Source organism: Danio aesculapii, chromosome 3 (genome assembly GCF_903798145.1).
Source record: "Danio aesculapii chromosome 3, fDanAes4.1, whole genome shotgun sequence".
Classification (NCBI taxonomy): Eukaryota; Metazoa; Chordata; class Actinopteri; order Cypriniformes; family Danionidae; genus Danio; species Danio aesculapii.
In genome coordinates, this window is record NC_079437.1 from 18,691,135 (window position 1) to 18,712,957 (window position 21,823).

General features: G+C 38.4%; 2 protein-coding genes across 2 annotated transcripts in view; one reads left to right on the forward strand and one right to left on the reverse strand.

Moving 5' to 3' along the window:
- vat1 (vesicle amine transport 1) overlaps window positions 1–11,349 on the forward strand; it is a 58,453-nt gene extending 47,104 nt beyond the window's left edge. Inside the window, exons 5-6 of the mRNA XM_056453311.1 lie at window positions 509–750; window positions 6,621–11,349. Coding sequence (XP_056309286.1) covers window positions 509–750; window positions 6,621–6,911 — 533 coding nt within the window. The 3' untranslated portion in view covers window positions 6,912–11,349. The remainder of the gene's footprint in view (window positions 1–508; window positions 751–6,620) is intronic.
- A 2,542-nt stretch (window positions 11,350–13,891) lies between these two features.
- On the reverse strand, window positions 13,892–17,752 carry si:busm1-163l24.4 (uncharacterized protein LOC368754 homolog). The gene has a single exon (XM_056453313.1). The coding sequence runs from the start codon at window positions 17,679–17,681 to the stop codon at window positions 16,845–16,847; it is 837 nt and encodes a 278-aa protein (XP_056309288.1). The 5' UTR covers window positions 17,682–17,752; the 3' UTR covers window positions 13,892–16,844.
- Window positions 17,753–21,823: the final 4,071 nt, after the last annotated feature.

Genomic DNA, 21,823 nt, shown 5'->3' on the forward strand with positions numbered 1-21,823 from the left:
ATGCAAACACTTGTTTGTAGAGTAAGTAGTTTGACCGTTTTTTGCCGTTTATTATTCCTAGTCATTTCTCCCGTAGGCAACTGAATCGGAAGTTCTAAAACATTCGCAAAAACGCGGGCACTTCCGCATTGAAGAATAAGGTCAATACTGACAATGAGACAATACTCTCATGTTTTGTTCTCAGAAAACTAACTCCACAGACTCTCACCTCAAACTTTATCAATTTACTTTTATTATTAAAAATATATACTGTAATGCATATCATAACTTAAAAATTCAAATTTCTTGCCTAATATGCATAAAAGTATCTTCAATTTATGTTGATCACATATGACAGATTCCTATTGTAAAACCCCATAGGAAAATCTCAAGGGAACCCGCTGTGAATTATTTTGGCCAGTGTTCTGACATCATTCCTGCAACACCATTAGCAATACGTGATTATTGACCTGACATTTTGACACGTTTCTTCTATGCCAAATTAAGGTTTAAGTTTTTGTACCTGCAGGTGCCGCTAACATGTTGGCGGGCCAGAAGAAGAACCTGTTTGCAGTGGCCAAGACCTGGTACCAGCAGTTCTCCGTTCACACCCTGAGCCTGTGCCAAGGAAACCGCTCGGTGTGTGGATTTCATCTGGGGTACCTGGACTCTGAGACCGAGCTCATCGATCAGGCCATGACGGCAGTTATGGACCTGTACAGGCAGGGCAAGGTTAAGCCCCGAATCGACTCCACCTACCACCTAGAACAGGTGAATGAATCTGTCCCTGATGGGATTGTTTTAACTGATTAAATTGTCAGGTTGAATATTTTCAACCCTCTACATCATATGTCTCAAAGTCAATTCCTGGAGGGCTGCCGCTCTGCACAGTTTTTCCAACCCTAATCAAATACAACTGATCCAAATAATCGAGGTGTTCAAAAGAGTCATGAACGCCTTCATTAGTTGTATCAACTGTGTTTGATCAGGGTTGGAGCAAAACTGTGCAGAGCTGCAGCCCTCCAGGAATTGATTTTGAGACCTATGATCTACATGCATTTGCAACCAAATTTTACAATGGGGCAACTAAAGATGTATTTTTAGCATTTTTCTTTTGATTTTTTGCATATTTTTAGATTTCATTTGAGAAAATCTCACATACGTTAAGAATTGAAAAAACTACTGTACATAAATGAGTCTTTGATGCATCTTTCATTGGTATTGTGTTGGACTAACTCATGTATTGCCATTCATATTTTGATTTTAACATATCAGTTCAAGCAAATGTTGACAATTCAATTAATATTCAGAAGCCTTACAGATTATAAGTAGCAATGGTAATTTATTAGCATTATTGCTCTTTGCTAAAAGCATTTTAAATATGTATAAAATGTCTTCTGGCTCTTTTCCACTGAGTGGTACCGTACCACTTTTTGGGTACCATTTGCAAAGAGTACCCAGCACAACAAAAGAATACCAAAGACGGAGCAAGACATGCAACTGAATGCTGTTGGTTTACAGAGATGCGTCGTGCACAAGCCAGAAGAATGAAAACAAAGGAAGCTGAGACATTACACTGTAATAATATACACAGTACATATAATAACGAGCCATGGTCGACCTGAGCTCAAACAAACCTTGTCGTCATCTTGATGAATAACCACAAAGCCAAGAAGAGCAGAATCTACCCTATGCCCCATAGTTTTTTACAAGGCCGTCTAAAGCGCAAGCGGTTTCGCGCATCTGTATTTGAAATAGCGAACTTCTTGAGCTGATAATAACGTGCGCATGATTATTGGAGTGCTTCTGACATTTGAGTGATGTACGAATAAATAAAGGAGAAGCCCAAAAAACCAAAGTAGCAAGTGATTCTTACAGCAACCTAAAACATGAACAGACTGCCATGTTTAACTATTATCATCACATTTTGGACTATTATGACTATTATGAGAGCAGATTTTTTTTCAACACATTTCTAAACATAATAGTTTTAATATCTCATTTCTAATAACTGATTTATTTATCTTTGCCATGATGACAGAACATAATATTTGACTAGATATTTTTCAAGATACTTCTATACAGCTTCAAGTGACATTTAATAGCTTAACTAGGTTAATTAGGTTAACTAGGCAGGTTAGGATAATTAGGCAAGTAATTGTATACAATGTTTTTTTCTGTAGACTATCGAGAAAAAATATACAGCTTAAAGGGGCTAACAATTTTGACCTTAAAATGTTTTTAAAAAAATTAAAAACTGCTTTTATTCTAGCTGAAATAAAACAAATAAGACTTTCTTTAGAGGAAAAAATATTATCAGACATACTATGAAAATTTCCTTGCTCTGTTAAACATCATTTGGGAAATATTTAAAAAAGAAAAAATAATTCAATGGGGTGCTACTAATTCTGACTCACTTAAGTCACTTAAATAAAAAAAAAGAATTAATGAATGTTTCAAGTTATCGAAAACACATGTCTAGTTGTGGTGTATTTGGGGAAGAAAAGAAGGAAGTCTCTCTCTCTCTATGTTTGTTTGGTGAATAACCATATACCAAGGTGTCCAGAAAGGGCTGATGAGTGTATTTGCGAGTGTATTTACTCCAAGATGTTGAAATCAGACAGATGCCACCTTGAGCTGATAAATTTTCACGTTTGAACTTCCACAATCATCACCTGAACCACCATCCGTGCCTTGTACTCCTCCACCCTTTGATCAGGCATCTTTGCTTTGTCCCTCACTCGTTCTTTCATCCATCTCTCCCTATTATTTCTTCTGCGTTCTTATCTCTGCTGTTGCTATGGAGACGTCTCTTCCTGCATACAGTAAGTGACTGCGTGCGCGAGCTGATGCTTTTATGACGATCCCGCCTTTTATCAGTCTCATCAAACTTGGGTGTTATTGAAAATTTATGTGAGGAATTGTGAAGTGGTGAAGCCATTCTTTGAGACTTGAGCTGAAGGGGGAGAGAAGCGTGTGTTTATTCTCTGGTTTCTGGACTCATTCTCTTCCCTCAGTTTGTCCACGAGTCAATCGTCAGGGCCAGGTTGCTTTTTCCCGTTGCTAGGAGATGACTCACTGTTGCCGTGGTACTGGTTGTTAGGTAGAGTGGTAAAGGAGAAGTTAACTGGGGGGTAAATAGAGATGTAGACAGGTGAACTGAGCAGAGACTAGATGAGATACACTGAATTCTCGGAGGAAGAATCTATCTATCTATCGATCTATCGATCGTTCTATCTATCTATCATTCTATCTTTCTATCATTCTTTCTATCATTTTAACTATCTATCTATCTATCTATCTATCTATCTATCTATCTATCGATCTATCTATCGTTCTATCTTTCTATCATTCTTTCTATCATTTTATTTATCTATCTATCTATCTATCTATCTATCTATCTATCTATCTATCTATCTATCTATCTATCTATCTATCTATCTATCTATCTATCTATCTATCTATCTATCTATCTATCTATCGTTCTATCTATCGTTCTATCTATCTATCTATCATTCTATCGTTCTATCTATCATTCTATCTATCGTTCTATCTATCTATCATTCTATCTTTCTATCATTTTTTTCCATCTATCCGTCCATCTATCTATCTATCTATCCATCTATCTATCTATCCATCTATCGTTCTATCTATCTATCTATCTATCATTCTATCTTTCTATCATTTTTCCATCTATCCGTCTATCTATCTATCTATCTATCTATCTATCTATCTATCTATCTATCTATCTATCTATCTATCTATCTATCTATCTATCTATCTATCTATCTATCTATCTATCTTTCTATCATTTTTTCCATCTATCCGTCTATCTATCTATCTATCTATCCATCCATCTATCGTTCTATCTATCTATCTTTCTATCGTTCTATCTATCTATCATTCTATCGTTCTATCTATCATTCTATCTTTCTATCATTTTTTTCTATCTATCGATCTATCATTCTATCATTCTATCTGTCGTTCTATCTTTATCATTCTTTCTATCATTTTATCCATCCATCCGTCCATCCGTGTCTATTTACCTACCTACCGACCGACCCGATTATTTAATGGTTAGACTTAATAATATTGTTTTAATCTAATGATGGTTTTAAACCCAACATGGTCCTTATCAATTTTGTTCATTAATTCATTCATTTTCTTTTTGGTTTAGTGCCTTTATTAATCTGGGGTCGCCACAGCGGAATGAACCCCCAACTTATCCAGCAAATGTTATTAGGCAGCCGATGCCCTTCCAGCCACAGCCCAGTACTGGGAAACACCCATACACTCTCACATTTACACACATACACTACAGCCAATTAACTTATATTCAATTAACTTATAATGCATATCTTTGGACTGTGGGGGAAACCCACGCAAACATGGGGAGAACATGCAAACTGCACACAGATATGCCAACTGACCCAGCCGAGGTTCGAACCAGCGACCTTCTTGCTGTGAGGCAACATCGCTACCCACTGCGCCACTGTGTCGCCTCTCAGTTTTGTTCCGTATTTCATATTTCTATTAAGCACAGTTTAAGTCTATGAATTCGGTATTGTAAATTTTAATCCATGTCTGTTCATTTAAGAGCAAGGACATCTGTGCTGTATCCAAAATCGCCCCCTATATCCTTAACTAGTGCACTATTTGAGGAAACAGCCATTTATAGTGATATCCGATACCACAGTGGACATTCTGAAGTGCACTTAAACCCACAATGCACCACGATAACAAGTGTACAACCCATAAGTGCTCACCGGCTAGTGAGTTTATACATGACAGAAATATAAATGCATGATTTCAGTGCTAATAGACCGCTTGCTGAGTGTTAAATAAGTATCACATGGTCTGACCAAGAAGCTGAAAATCTAATCCAATCTAATCTAAAGCACAAACAAAAATTCACTCATTTTCAAGAGTTCACACTTGGATATGCTTGGCTTTAGTAGCAGGTTTGCCATGCTGTCCCGGGAGAGAACCCAGAGCTCAGAGTTACTTGAGCCCAAGGCTCAATATCATATAAAGGGGGTCAGAGATCAGGTAGGTCTCGAGAGCTCCCCTTAGAAAAGGGAGGGGGAAAAGGAGATTGGGTGGAATGGGAGATTTTTAGAAGGCAGTAAGATAAAATCAGTCTATTTATTGTAAGCTTGGATCAATCTGATTGGATTATTAATGATTACGGATGAGAGACCAGCCGTGCTCAATCATATCATGTGCTCCTCTCGAAATTAGTTTACAAAACTTCACTAAGTGGAGTATATTAGTAGACTAATGAGGGTTCAGTTATTAACTGTTTCTATCCACCGAATTTTATGCGTGCTTTGGATATCCGCATAAAAGAACAGTTAATGAAACGCCAAGATGTGCTTAAATTTTGAAAATGCTCATAAAAAAAGTAAACCCATAATGCCCCATTCACACGGGATGTCAGCGTCAACGCTTCATATTCACTTTGATTGGGTGAGGTCAAGTATTGCCGAACTGAATTGTGGGTCCGTCAGGGCTGCTTCAGTTGGGAATTTCTCAGCTTTTCAAGCACCAATGGAAGCTTTAACCAATCAGATCGCTTTATGCAAATACCCCAGCTCAGACAATAGCCAATTACAGACTTATATCTATTACAATTGCGTCAACCCCAACTTCAGACACGCCCTCCGTCAAGCGTTGTCGCTGAAACCCCTTGTGAATTGGGCGTAACGGAGTAGGATAAACGTTATACTTGATAAGAAAAACTGCACATAAACTACAGTGGAAACACTTTTACCGAACAAGTTCCAGCATGCGCATTTTAAAAAGTCATGGGATTTTGTCATAAGAGATCATGTGATGATAAATGTGTGTGTGAATAGTCAAACCAGCAGGCTGAGCACATCGTAAAACATGTGAAATGTTGTTTTGGTCATTCTAAAATGCCGTAACTGTTTCAGTATTAGTGTTATTATATTATTAATTACCTCCAGAATAGTCAAAAGAGTCTGTGCGCTGCGTGTCAAGACTTCAATCATCACCACATGTTAATTGCATGTCAGCATTTGTCTTCTGAGGCACAAATAATTTATTAAATGAAGAAAAGATTCACGCAGCTTCTCCTACCGCAGCAGATTCCATTTGTCTGGTTGATATTTGGCACCAGTTATTCAGGAAGTGACGATTTTGTTCGCTCATTGGGTGGAAACGCTGCTTTATTTGCCAACTTTTATGCGATATTCCAGTTTTGCGCGTAAATTTGATTTGCATTTTTGGATGGAAGCATAGCTAATGATGATATAAGGGCTGATTTCTGATACAACCGTAGTACACTTCTCAAATAATCAGGGACTTATGGTTGTTTTTTATCAAATAAAATACTATTTTAGAAACCAATGCTAGCAAATCTTGACATGAAATCTAATGGCTTGTGGCTAAGCGACAGGTCTTCACTAATACACTAAGTGACCACTACATCGCAGACACATGCAATCTCATAAATGGCGTTTATGTATGCGTGAAGTTCAGTATTAGATCAACTGTCAACAGCTTGTTAGATATTCTTACCGCAGCAGATGGCCAGTCAAGCTGCTCTCTCTGCCGTTCCTCATCCACACCCTCAACCAATCCCTCTCTCAAGCTCTCTCTCCCTTTCTGTCTCTCAGGTCGGTGATGCCATGCGTAGGATGCAGGAGAGGAACAACATCGGCAAAATCATCCTCACCACCGAGCCCATGAAGGAAGAGGAGAAGAAAGAGGAGGCCAAGAAAGATGAGGAGAAGAAGGATGACAAGAAGAAGGACGACAAGAAAAAGGACGACAAGAAGAAGGAAGACAAGAAGAAGGACGAGGCCAAGAAGGAGGAGAAGAAGGAGGAGAAGAAGAAGGAAGAGGCCAAGAAGGACGACAAGAAAGCAGAAGAAAAGAAGGAAGAAGTCAAGAAAGAGGAGAACTGAGTGGAGAGAAACATTGTGGATTTGCTTTTTGTCTGTGTCAGCGGGTTGGGAGTCGTTTGAGTGTGTGTATGTGTGCGTGTGTGTTTCTGTGTGTGTGTTTATGGAGGGGTGTATAGTGTAATTAGCTTAACCCCAGGTGATTCCTGACATTAGGTCTGCATTTCAGCAATCACGCAACACAATTCGCACGTCACTTAGGTTCACACACATCCACTCACACACACACACACACACACACACACACACATCATAAACCAAGGGAACACACCACTTGTTCTTGTTCTGTTGTAACCCGGTAGTATTTATTCCCAGTTCTGCTGCAACCTTTCTAACTCTTTCGTATGACTGCACGCCACTGAGGTGTGTTAGGGCAGTATTATCCTTTTTATAAGTATCACCGCAGTGTTTACTCTCGAATGATATAACAAAGTAACCGTATTCTGCACACTTTAAGTTCATATCCTCTAACCTTATTCCTGCCAAACTAATGCACTATAACAAAGTAATTGTATTCCACTGAAATCTTTATCTTTGTAGACGCAAACCAAAAAGCACCTCATTCGCTCTCTACACCCCTCCGTGTGTTTGCGTATCTGCTGTGAAGACTGGGTTTCCGTTCCCTATTTTTATTTTATTTTTGTCTCTGAAGTGAGTGCGCTTGTTTAATTTGCCATACGTCATCAAAAGTGATATTTTTCTGCCCACCTTGGTGCACAAAAAACAAGAGCACCCACCTACACTCCCATTGTTTGTGTTGTTTCCCTCCCATTGGACCAGACTCACTGACATGCACTCAAGCCCCGCCCCCCTACGTAGGAGTCAGGGTGGTTTCCGATTGGCTGAGAGGGACAACAAGCTTCTTTCATGCGCACACATGTGCACTAAATTCACAAACACGCCGCCAACGCTACTAACAAGGGTGTTTTAGGCTTCAGCTGATCAATGTGCCATGTCATTAAAACGGTAAGCGCCAGGGTTTTAATGAGTCTAGCTTGGCAAGCAGGACCAATTATAGAGAACATTCTTCCAGGCTTTTTCCCATCGTTTCGCCTTCTATCAGATGTGGATGCATAAAGACAGGAGTGGCCTTTCATTCCTGAGCCTCCTCCAGGATTCCTCGGGATCCTGACGCTTTCCGCCTCTCATTCCCCGTGATGGTTTACCACGCGATCATTTTGACCTGCAGCTCACATTTAAGTCTGAATGGCTCTCTAACTCACTCACTCTCTGTCCGTATCATTTTTCCCCTCATAGAGGTTGGCATAGCAACAGCAGCTTGGCTAGTTAGGGATGACAGCTAGGTCTCACCCCCTCACAGTCCCATGCGGACCTATACAAGCACTCGCAGCTGCTTTTTTCATGAAACAAACTCCAGTGGTTTTATTTCAGCACATTGAGGAATGTGGCTACTCCCTCTACACTCTCTCTTAGGCCTGTCAGTCAAACCCTCTGGCTCCTCCCCCTCCCCGTCTGTCAGAGAGCAGTGATCTGCTGCCTCCGCTGGTGATTTATATGCATTGCAGTGCTATCATTCAAGCATTCAAGACACCTGCTGACCACTCTCTTTCTATTCACACCGTGAGTCTGGTTCATTTCGTTGAGTGTGTTTGTGAATCAAAACCAGACCCCCTCTTTTATATGTAAGTCTGTTAGAGTGACTGAGTGTGTGTGTTTCTGTATTTGACCGTTTGTCCTCAGGTTTGTTGTCGGATTTAGATTCAAATGTTCTTTCTTTTCTGTCTCTCTACCTCCCTCATGCTACCTTTATGCTACCGTCTGGCATTTTAACCGTCTTCTCTTCTCCTCCTCCGTCAGTTTCTAACTCTTGAATATTCCGGCCCCCATCAACGGCCTGCGTTGGTTTGCTATCGTTTGCACTCAGCTTGCACTTATAGAGAATGCTGGTTCCACTCCTGATCCTCCAGCATCGCTGGTTCCTGATCCAGGTTTTCACTCAGACCTTCCGTTTCAATTTCTGTTCTCCCACCAACACACTCACTCTTTATGCGTCTCTGAAAATGTTTGAACATGCATGGAGTTGCTCACAAGGCTGCATTGTTTGATGCATGCTCCTGTTTACATAATCACTAAATGAGTGCAGAAATCTGTCCAGGCCCAGAATGCACTGGGACAGGAGTGGAACCACTGTTCTAGTCTGAAGAGTCACCTACTAAATCCCGGTCCGGTTTTTAGTTCCGGATCCGAGGGGTTGAGTTTCTTGTTGTGTTCCGCTGGTTCTCTTCCTGTGTTCCTGTGGATGGTGACTCAGAGCACCAAGTAACCCTAACTAACACTTCAGTGAAAAAATATCCGTCCTCTTTGTGTTTTGGTTTTGTTTTGTATGTTTGTTTTTGTGGTCTGCATTTCAGTAGATTTGAGTTCAAAATGCTTTGCTGCAGTTCCTCTAAAATGTGATGAATCATGTGATTTTGTTGGTCCTGACCGAGTGTGCCAAACTTTTTCGTGAAGGCGTGACCTTCGCTATAACTGTGCTTACTGTTGAGAAAAAAAACAAACTTTGAAAGATGAAGAAGAAAAAAAAAAAACCTAACCGTCTGTGGTTACTGTCAAAATGACCTTGCAGTAAAAAGATCTTGAGATTCTGAATTTGCTCCTGTCGTGTGTGGTCGAATATGCCCTGAATGTTATTGGTGCTGACTGATTTTCGACTTGTTTTTTTGTTTTCCGCTAACATTTGAATCCATGCAAAACCTCTCGTTCTCACTGTGCCTCAGTCGTAGACCAACACCAGATTGCCTCCACGCATGTTTACAAGCGAATGCATATACTCGCGCGCACACACACACGTAGACATTAGTTCGTCCCCAATGCCGTCTCAGCTCTGCTGTCCTGAAGGGCTGAAATCTCATTCCCACTGATCTGAAACCCCCCCCCCCCCCAGATCAGGTGTACTGTTGTTTACGGATGCACTTTGTGTGTCATGTGAGCGTTCGTAGGTAATTAAGCACGTTTGCAAACCTATGACCAGAGGTAACCCGACAAAAAGATCCAGCAGCAGTCAGATCAAACAAATGTTGGGTGTAGTATTTAAGCCGAAAGCATTTGCTGGCTGTTTTTGTTGCTCAGCAAATGTACAGTAATTCATCATGGCCTTAAAAGGATGGTTCATGCCAGAATGAATATTTTGCAATTTACTTAATTTAATGATTACTTGATTAAACAGAAAGTAACACAGGTTTAAAATGACATATGGGGGTGAATACTTAATCAGAGTCTTCATTTTTGTTGGAAATATCCTTTTAATGTACAGTACTAGTCCTAGAGCCCCATTCACAAGCAAAACCCTGCTGTGTCTTCATTTACAGATGATCCAGCTGCGACGTTGCGGTTTTGGAACTCATCTCGACTGCTTATGACATCAGAGCAGCTGTCGATATGGTTTTGTCCCTAGTTCTGTCTGCGTTGGCTTACGCTATATGCTGCTGGGACATTTTAGAGCACACACGCCCAACAACAACTACATCTGGGCTGGGAACGCTCGCTTTAAATCTCTCAAGGTTTCGACATTATTATGGGATGATGGTTTGGAGTATTCTTCCTCTTCCTTTTTTATTTGGAGCTTGCACGGCTCCACAATGAGCTCAGCTGCAGGTGTGTGTCTCTCTCGTGGATATGGAATTGTGTGACTGGGAGCCAGAGAGAGGCTCAGATCGAGCCTAGCTGCTTCCTTCCTCAGTCTCTCAATCCAATAGCTTTCCCAGAACAGGAAACGCCCCTCAGAGTGCAGAATTCCTGCCACAAATGCAGCCTTAACCAGCGCTTAATCGCATCACGCCTAGACTTCATTTACTATTTTAGATACACAAACGTAGTGCAATTTGGTGTGCCTACAATGAAATGAAACTCTTTTAAAACAATATTTATACAGCAGATGTATTTGCCTTGTCTTTTTCTGGCACATACAAGAAGCAGCGAATCAATGTTTACTCTTTCCCACATGTTCATCGTAACTTTGTCTCGCAAACGTAAGCTGCGCACATCACTTTTGATGCACTTTTAAATGCATACTTGCGAGAACGAAGATGCATGGTGACGTTTCGGAAACATCACGAGTTGCGAAAGTCTCTGCGTTTTGACTAAAGCGCCAATCAGAGGCACCAGTTTACATTCCTGATTGGTTGTAAATTCAAGCCCCGCCCCTGTTCATCAGCATTAAGGCTCCTCCCCCCCTCCACACACGTCAGAGAAGCACCACGGGTTGTTTGTGTTGATGTTGTTTGTTTCTGGAAAAAACCCTCCATCAGATTGTTCTCCATTTAATTTCGAGAATCTGAAGTGCTGCTGTTTCTGTGCTTGACTCTGGGTTGGTTGGACTGCGTGTGGTCATGAGGACCGTAGAGTTCATAACGCTTCTGTGTGTGATGTGACCATTTTGCCTTACATGTTTTCCAGGACTAATTAAAGAGCATAACTAAAATGTGATGTTTAGAGAGTCGTTATTGAACGTGTTTGTTTTTCTGTGCATGCATATTGAGGGATACATGGTTTAGGCTTATCAAAGAGGATCTTATTTTCTTCTGATCTGAGGTCACCATGAAACGGAAGTTAAGATTGTCCTTTTTTACCATATAGTGATGTAAATCCAATTTAAATGGTCCTGAAATAAGAAAAAATGTAGAGTGGGTCATGATCTTGTTTTTTGGGAACTGATTGGATTGTTGGGTAAAGGGTGTTGCTAACAAAAACGATGGAAGATTGAGAAATGGATTAAAGCATGGCAGAAACGAGAGGCAATCTGATAGCCCCGCCTTAAAGGGATCCCATGTGACCAGAAATGAAGAGAAGTCATTTTCGAGGGGCTCGGAAGGTTATGGTATTTGATAAATTATGAGGGCAAATTATGTTTATCAAAATAATGAAGTGCACAGATACATAATTTCTAACTAAATATAAAATTAAAATGAAAAAAATTAATTTCATGGCGCCTTTTAAGACTGAAAGCTAGGATGTTAAAGGGGTGGTCCACTATGATATCATATTTTAAACTTTAGTTGATGTGTAATGTAGCTATGTGAACATAAACAACATCTCTGAATGTGATACGCTTAAAGTTCAATGCAAAGGAAGACATTGGCTTTTACCGAGTTAGCTTAGCAAAGCCTACAGTGAACGAAGTGGGGAGACTACAAAAAAATCACATCTGGGTTAGTGAGATCTTAAGCGATTTATGTGACGCGCATTTACCATGCACACACACACACACACACCACGCGCAGCAACGGGATGTAGCCAGAGGAGCTGTAATGCTTTAATGCAGCAGAGAAAGCTAAAATGCCATCCAAATGCTGCTTTTTCCACAGAGCTTGTTCTGTTTCTGTATTTGGGCTTCCAAAGGACACGACACAAAGAGAGAAGTGCTTACAGTTTAATCTTAATAATCTTCTAGAGAAATATATATATATATATATATAGCTAGCATTTGATAAAGGACAGCTTCCAGAATCTCTCCCAGTTCAGTGCTGGTTTCGGTTAAAACTCCTCCAACCAACGAAGCTGTGGATTGTGAGCCACAACCTGCAAGTATTATTAATTTGTTAAAATTAATCTATTACATGCACAGTTTCTAGCGTTAACGGTATGTTGTAGCAGGGACATAAACAAGGATGTAAACAACAGGAAATGCTGTTTGGCACCGCTAACAATTTAGATAGAAATTCATATTTATCCGTCAAACTACTGTAAACACCCACAACCTTCACCAGCGCTGCAGCGTCTCTCTCTTTGCAGCTGCTTTCCATGTGTTCTACATCTCAGATAACGAACTCGAAAAAAGATATGTGAACGTTTTATACTTACACATGCTTATTCCAAAAATATGTGAAAGACACTTGTCAGATTTTATTTTAGAGAGCAGGCGTGAGGCTCAGCTGTGTGCTCCTCATTTTCTGTCTGATTCAGGCTCCAACTGATGCGGCTAACAACTACTCTGACTGACAATAGTTACACAGCAGATGCACAGCAAATGCTATTAGAGGCCTGACGCTTCCCTGGTGCCGTGGAGCCAATCCATGAATCACAGCACATTATGTTAGCTGACCAATCAGAGCCTCTTGAGGGCGGTCTTTCGGGGGAACTAGGAAATAGGACAGTCGTTTTCATGTTAGCTAAGTAGCTATATATAATCAAAGCAAGATATATGAAAAAAATACAGTGATTTTATTTTATTTTTTACAAATTGAGGAGCACACATTGCTTTGTATCTTATAAACTCAACCAAGCCTTAAAAATACACCCTGGACCCCCCCTTTAAAGCATGTTTGGCAATCCCATGCCAGTTAGTAACTGTTGGATTTCGTTGATAATTCATATCTATTTTTACGATCTCATTTTAGTATGATTTGCTCATTCCCCAATGATTGTTGGATTTAGGGGTGAGGTTTGGGTGCACACCACACTTTAAAAATACATTATTTTGTGTGAATTCATTTGAATGTAATCTTACAAAATGGACAGTTTATTTTGAAAATGTCAAATAGTTATGTTTCCTCATGAGATCAAGCTGAATGTTGTACGACTAAATCTTTTTTTTTATTTACTCTGCATGTTTATCAGCAAACAAGTAGATTTCTTTTTAATTTAAAGCCATAACAGGACATTTTACTTGGAAAATATATGATAAAAGTACTAATTGTAGTGAAAATCAATAATAAAAAAATCCAAAGTGAAATAACACCTATACCTTGCTTAGAAAGCATTTTAATGTTGAAATAATGTCAGGTACAATGGTTGAATAACAGTGAATTACCTTTAAATTTTTGAAACTGGATCAGAGTTAAAATTGTAACTTTGTTTTACCAACTACAACGTTGATTCACTGTTGAAATTACGTTGTTTCACCCTCTTACCTTCATTATGTGTGAATTTAAGGTTGTTTGCAAATTGAATCAACAGTGAATTTGCAACGTTCAGCGACTTTTCAGTGTAAGCTAATAATACGATACCAACGTTGGTTTGTTTCCACATGCAAGGACAACTTAAAATATATGAGGGTAAATTCTGTTCAATCTTGTCGTTTAAGAAAAAGAAAAACGCTGTGAGCTGGGCTAAATGCAGTTGTTTTATTTGCATAAATGTGATATGTTTACCAGTTGAGAGCTCGTGACAACCACATTAAATCTGTAAAGCAGTCAAAACCACTCCAGGAATTCCTCCATCTCACACAAATGAAGATCTGCAGCAAGGATATGAGTTCCTGATGCCGGTTTTGAACCATAACTGGCAGCATCATAAACACGACAAGAACAAAGCAGGTATGCTTCTTTATTCTGTCCTTTTTATGGTCTCGTTTTGTTACCAAGTCTTTTATGGTTCATTTAGAAGTTTGTGTTGTGTTCAGCTTACAGTCAAACCCCATCAGAGTCAGTGTGGAAGCAGACTGAGACTCATCCTGTTTTGTTCACATCAAGCTTCGGGTGTCAACATTTACACTTATTTAAATGATATTGCAAAGAGATCACGTAAGAGTTGGTTTTTAATTGACTTCCAGTCCCGGATGTGAAACTTACAGACTAGAAATAGAGTGCAATGTTTATAAACATTTAGAAAAAGTAATAATGAACTGGAATCTGAAAGGAATAGTTCACTAGATGGTTTGAAATGCTTATGGGGTTTATTTTTTTCTGTTGAACACAAAACAAGTTATTATAAAGAATGCTGGTTGCTGACACTCATCAACTTCTATAATAAGAAATAAAAACACTATAGAAGCCAATAGGTGCCAGCAATCAACATTCTTCAAAATATCTCCTTTTGTGTTCAACAAAAGAAACTCAAACAAGTTTTGGATAAGTGAAGGCTGAGGAAATGATGGCAGAATTAACATTTAAGTAAACTAAAATCAAACCATTTGTTTAGTAATTTAGGCCCACATTCTGATAGCTACATTCTATAAAATGAAATGTACGAGTTGTTGTTATTCTCATCATTTAATAGCAAACATCATGAAACATTCGTGCTAATCCATGCACAATAAATGTGTGCCAGAAAGGCAATTCTGTGGTTCACAAAAGACATGTGATGTGAGCTTTCGGTTTGCAGTTCAATCCAGAACCAACATATCATCACGGCATCTGCAACACTTCAAGTGTTAAAGGTGCCCTATAATGAAAATCTGAGTATGCCATGGTATGGCAGATTAATAAAAGATCAGTAGATGGAAATGGGCATACTGTGAGCCTCAGACACCATAGATTCCTCGTTTTCATATAAACTCCACCAGTGCAGATTTAACCAATAAGCAAGGTAAGCAGCTTCTTATGGACGCAGGAAATCTGAGGGCCCCTAATAAATATCTAGAAGTTAAAATTATACCTATAAACTATGTATAACATTGTTTTCTACCATATTTTGAGTAGTGAGAGTTAAAAATACAGTTTTAATGTAATTAAATATTTTTATGCAATCAAATGTAATATTATAATAATGCAATGTTATGTAACAATAATAATAATAATAATATTACAAAATAAAATATCCATTAAGATTTATAATAAAATATTATAATTTGTTGTAAATTCATGTTAAGAAAACTAATCGTTTAAAATGTAGAGATTGCATTAATTGAATTGAATTGTGTGTTTTCTTGTTTTTCTTGTACATCTTTGTCTCTTTGTAAGGAGTATTTATCATGCTGTTATGTAAGAAAAATGTCAGATGCAAGTCTGACTATAAAGTATTGTATTGTATGGTAATTTAAAATGTTGAAAAGAAGACTGAGTGGTATAAAAAAAACAGCAATATAAATACAAACTAAATTAAAGTAAAAAGGGTGAATTTCAGGACTAAGGCCCTATGGCTAAAATTGCTTAGGGCCGCAAAATCACTAAATACGCCCCTGAACTCCACAAGTGTAAAGCCCCAGTGGACAACGGGCCAATCAGAAGACAAAACAAACTGTGATGAGACTCACGGTCCATGCCCTCCTCGTTTGCATGTATGCCTAATTTGGGTTGTTCATCCGGACCTGACGAGCAGCCATGTCATCAAGCTCAGAGATCATAAAAAAGCTCTGAGATCATTAATATGCATGCCTCATGCTGCGTATGATAAGCAACAGTGAGACTACAATGATAATTTTCCTTCCTTTAGTTATTTTTAAGCATACATTTCCAATAGTATCTGGATGCAGCCTTTATGATGCAAACTGAGATTGATGTATGTGGGACTTTTATTTTGAAAGCGTGAGCGGCAATTTGTTTACTGTGTGTTACTGGGCAAGGACAGCAAAAAGCAGGTTCAAACTGGCCTCAGAATGCAAAATGGAAGATTTACAGATTACACAATTATTCATCTCCACTCTGAAGAGGCATAAGGTATGTTTAGTTACGTATTTTGATAATTTATTGTGTTTATTGTGCAGTCTACTTGCGTGTTTCAACAAACGCATGTAGACTGCTGAATGGTGTCAAATCACTCAGCTCAACTGCCATATGTTCACGCAGAGGTTGAAATTAATTCCTGGCTGTGTTTTCTTTGACTGTAGCTTCAAAATTCAATGCCATACATCTCTATCACTATATTTTGTCAAGTTTAATTATAATTTACCCTTTATCCACAACAGATCTGGTGAGCAAAATAGGTTAAGGGTTTGTATTTGTCCGTGTACAACATATTTTGTGTGTGTGTGTGTGTCTGTGTGTGTGTGTGTGTGTGTGTGTGTGTGTTTGCTCATCTGTAAGAGCCCCACGCTAGAGCAGAGCTCATTAATATTCACGACACGAGCCATATATGGTCAATCATGGACCTTTTGATTCTATGGGTATAATAAATTACTCTATGGGAGTAATAAATAAGCTTTTAAAACCGTTTCTGGGTATTTTTTTAACTTATCGAAGCCATGAACCTACTTTGTAAATGTAGAGAACAATTTAAGTTATTAAACCAATGCAGTATATGGCACTTTTGAATCCCAGCCTACAATCCAATTTTATCCAGAATGGTTCTCTCAGTGCCATTCCCTGTCATGACCATAACTCCCAGTCTCTTCTTTCTGTGTCCAGCATGATGTCTGTGTTCATGAGAGTCCCTTCTGTGTCCACTACTTTTACGCCGATGACTTTCGCGCCCTTTTCTAGGACCTCGAGTATGTCCACTCCTGTGTCCACTTGCATGAACCCTCTTTTTGGATGTCCTCTTGTCGCGTCCAGTAGTTTTATCTCTACTCCTGTGCTCGTGTTTGACAAGAGTCGTCCTGCTCTCCAGCGTTTGTGTGATCTGAGGTGCCGCCGAAAACGCTTTGTGTTGCCGCCAGGCTTCATCAAAACAAGACGCACAAAACTGAGAACAAACACCTGGAGCTGTCCTGTGGCGCAAACAAATATTTTCTTTGGGCTCTCCGGCAACAACAATAACCGTGTGCTTTTCTCTAGGACTGTCATACCTCAGGTGAGTCCTGTCCATTTCTGGGAGTATCCTTGAAGGTTTGGGGTTTTGTGTAGTGCCGTTTTGTCTCTTGATGTGTACAGGTGTCCTATAACGTGCAGGTGAAGTGTCCTGAAGGCCAGTGTTTTTGAAGCGCTCCACCACTTCTGCGAACATGGTGTTTTTGTTGAGCGCAGGTCGAGGTGAGAAGGTTTTTCTGCACTCGGGACAGGTGTAACCTGCGTCTCTGCTGCCATTCTTCTCCCAGTAGTGTTTAATGCAGCTCATGCAGTAGTTGTGTCCACAGGGAATCGTCACAGGGTCTTGGAAGGCATCCAGGCAGATGGGGCAGTTGAAGGGGTCGAGGTCTTCCAAACTCTTGTCTGCCATTATCCTGAGCTCTGTGATTGTGGTGTATGTGGAGGAACTGTGTAGAAGAGAAAGAGAAGAGTAAACAGGTGTGTTTGAGATGTCTTATAACCTGTTTAACTAGTATTCCAACCCTGTCAGCGATGTACTTTTTTTTTCTTTGATGTTTCCAGAGATAATACATTACCAATGAAACGTTTTACCATGACATCTATTGTAATGCCCTGTAATGTTTCCCACAAAACAACCAGCATGTTTGAAATGATTATGACAGATGTATTTTTTAATAAGCACTGAAAATGCTGGTTATTAAAGTGATTAATTAGTATTGAAGTGCAGCCAGTTGTAAACATTGTGTCATCGTTTACTCAACCTTCATTGGTCACGAACCTGTTCAAGTTTTACTGCTTGTGTTGAACACAAACGTGAAATTTGGAATAATGTTGGAAACCTGGGTCCATTTTTCGTAGCTCACTTAAATGATCTAAGATGATTTGGCAGATCCTGGATCTTTTAATCGTGATAACTGATCTCTGGCTAATTTGGTTCTTCAAACAAGTTCGTGAATCAGATTAAAATGTCCGGATAAACTGATCTGAGATCGCTGCGTGTGTTGTGAAGGACAGATCTGTCGATTCTTGAAATCATGATCAGCAATGCAACGATTGGCTGACGGCACAGCAGCGTAATGACATCATCTGATTAATATTCAATTATTCATGTGAGCTAAATTACATAAAATTCGTAGTAAATGGTTTGTTAAATATGATAGGCAATAACTTTCCACCTGTTGTGGGCAGCAGGCTTTACCCTTTCATGTGTCAAGTGTATTTAGCAATTTATTTAGTTTTACAGTTAGAGCGGATTTTCTTTATCATAATAGCCATAGTAGTATTATTGTAGACCAGGCATGTCCAAGCTCGGTCCTGGAGGGCCGGTGTCCTGCAAAGTTTAGTTCCACCCCCAATCAGACACACCTGGGCTAGCTAATCAAGCACTTACTAGGCTTTCTAGAAACATCCGTGCAGGTGTGTTGAGGCAAGTTGGAGCTAAAATCTGCAGGACACCGGCCCTCCAGCACCGAGTTTGGACACCCCTGCTGTAGACAGTTTCTTAATTGGTGTAAAGAATAACTCGATGTTTACAAAAGCATTTTGATATTGGTAAAGGCGTCTGCAACTTTTGTGAAGCAGAAATCACCGTCATATTAACTGTCAAGACATGTTCATGACTGCATAAATGTATTTATTATTCCTTTAAAAAAAAGAGTCACATATTGAGCAGGTCTATCATACACAAATTGTACTAAAGCGATCTGAAAAGTTCATATGAATACATTTTCTCTTTAAACCACCAGGTGGCAGTTTTTGTACTTTTATTTCGGAGTGCAGATTGCATACGTTTTGTTCATTTATATATTTTATATATATTAGTTAAAAATATATATTTACTATTTTCCCAAGTGTATATAACTACTCTAAGAAAATATTAGCATTTGGTACATACTTTCAGTATTATCTTTGCTTGAGCTGACCCAATCTAATTCTGTTTATATGAAATGAACCTGCCCCCTAGCAGGTTTGAGCTACCAGAACTGTTGTTATGACAACAACACTTGGATCAGTTTTGAAGAACGAAATGATCCTGGATCGTGTCAAATCGTCAATAACCAAATCCAGCTAATTGAGTAATCCACGTACAAATAAACGGACCCCTGTAATCATCGACTACCACAGTATATGTTTTTTACTATGGAAGGCAATGGTTACCAGCTTCCAACATTCTTCAAAATATCATCTTTTGTGTTCAACAGAAAATAGAAATCTGTGAAGGTTTGGAACCATTTGAGGGTGAGTAAATAGTGAGTTCTTTGTTTTGGGGTAAACTATCCCATTAACACTTTCTAGTATTTGGTGATTTATGGGTGTTTTACATTTTAAGTTATTAATTGCATTATGGGAACTTGATCTCTGTTCGAACAACTTTCCATTGTAAAAAGTTTGACTTTCACTGACCTTTTTATAGTTTGACGCAGTTGCCTGGATTGGTCATGTAAAATACAGCACATAAATCAGTATTGTGTTGCCACTACACTGTAAAATGTAATAAGTAGACCTAACTTAGAAATTTTAGGGCAATCGGTCTCCTCAATTTTTCTAAATAGTGTATTAATTTTAAGTGAGCATAACTTGAAACAGATTGTATTTACAACTTCTGATTAAAGTAAACTTCAGTACAGTTGACTCAAAATAATTAGTTGTTAACTAATCAGTGTTCACATTACTAGGAAAATATTAGGAAACCGATTGACTTAAAATGATTAAGTAAACTGAACTAAAACATTTAAGTTAAGACAAAAACCAATACCTTACTCACTCCCAGGGCCCTTTATATCAAAGTTAATATTTAGCCACACCATGTTGGTGTTTCGTAACATCAAATTTTTACGAGATGGGTCTAACGCTCTACCCCCAACCTGGAGGACCAGGACATACACATATACACTACGGACAATTTAGCTTACCCAATTTACCTACAGTGCATGTCTTTGAACTGTGGGGGAAACCGGAGCACCCGGAGGAAAGTCACACAAACACGAAGAGAACTTGCAAACTCCACACAGAAATGTCAACTGACCCACTGCGCCACCATGCCACCTTAAAAACGAATGCCTACATTGTATTATATAACATCCACGCACTGCAAAAAAGCAATATAACACTTTATAACAAGTAATTTTCCATCAAGATTTAATATAATAATAATAATAAATAATATTTCTATATTATTTATTTATTATTGTATAAGTATTATTTTTATTATTATATAAATATTTTTATAATGTCAATAATTATATATTATTATATATTATAATTTATGAAATATTATTAAATTAATTAATATTAATATATTATAAAATATTAATATATTTATAATTTTTTAACATCAAAGAATTGATAAAGCTTTCAGATTTATTATGCTTAAGTGTTAATTCATCCACCTGTTTCCTCAGTTTCCTCATCACTATTCTCTATTGATAACATGCTTTACACATGACCACTGTTGAAAATACATATTATTTTAAATCAAAGTTGCTTTAATTTATTTAAATTTAACAACTTTGTGCTAATAAGTTGGGATTACTTGTTTAAATATTGTAAGGTGAACAAACTTATTCATAATAAGTTAACTGCACTTAATTTTATTAGTGAGAACAGCTATTGCTTTTTACAGTGTACAGATTTATTTTACATATATATATATATATATATATATATATATATATATATATATATATATATATATATATATATATATATATATATATATATATATATATATATATATATATATATAGAGAGAGAGAGAGAGAGAGAGAGAGATTCATATATTTTGTTTCAAACAACGAACATCAAAACTTTAAGCAAAGATCAAGATACTACAATGCAATGCAATGCAAAAATGCTTTAAACTACAGCACAACTCTCCCCTATTCCTGTAAGTTAGAAACATAACTACATATTTAACATCAATATGCATTCATTTAATAAGCTGTGCTGGTGTGCTGGAAACATTCATGCAGTATAGACCATTTCAATGTGATGATGTCAATGGCTCATGAACATTTCCTGCTAATTGTCAAACTATTTCATATCTGTAACAAGAGGCAATTCAATCATAACTTGACATTTAAACAGCTATTATAACATAATTTATCAATATTTGGAACTTTTTAGACTCTCAGAAGCTATGGAAATTTAAAATGTAAAACAAGAAATACATCAAGACCATTGTTATTGTTTATATCCCTCAAGATGGTCTATAGGGACATTACAAAAAAGTGTTAGAATAATAAAATTAGCATCAGTTTTTAAGTCAGCCTGCTCCACTAAAGCAGTAGTTTAGTAGGCGCTCAGCTCCTGATGCACTGCATGCAGAGTCTCCGTCCACAGGGAGTGATTGCAGGAGCGCTGAGTTGCAGCACTTCTCTCTGCTCAGCCGTTTTCATGAAGACAATGCAGTGCAGAGACCCAGAAAACTGCCAAAGGCTGCTTTTCTGCTCTGAAAGCAGTGGACTGTGGGGGTCGAGCCTGTGCTGGCCGACTGTCACGTACAAACATCCCGGAGGGTACAAACTCAAAAATGTTCAATATGTTGTGACA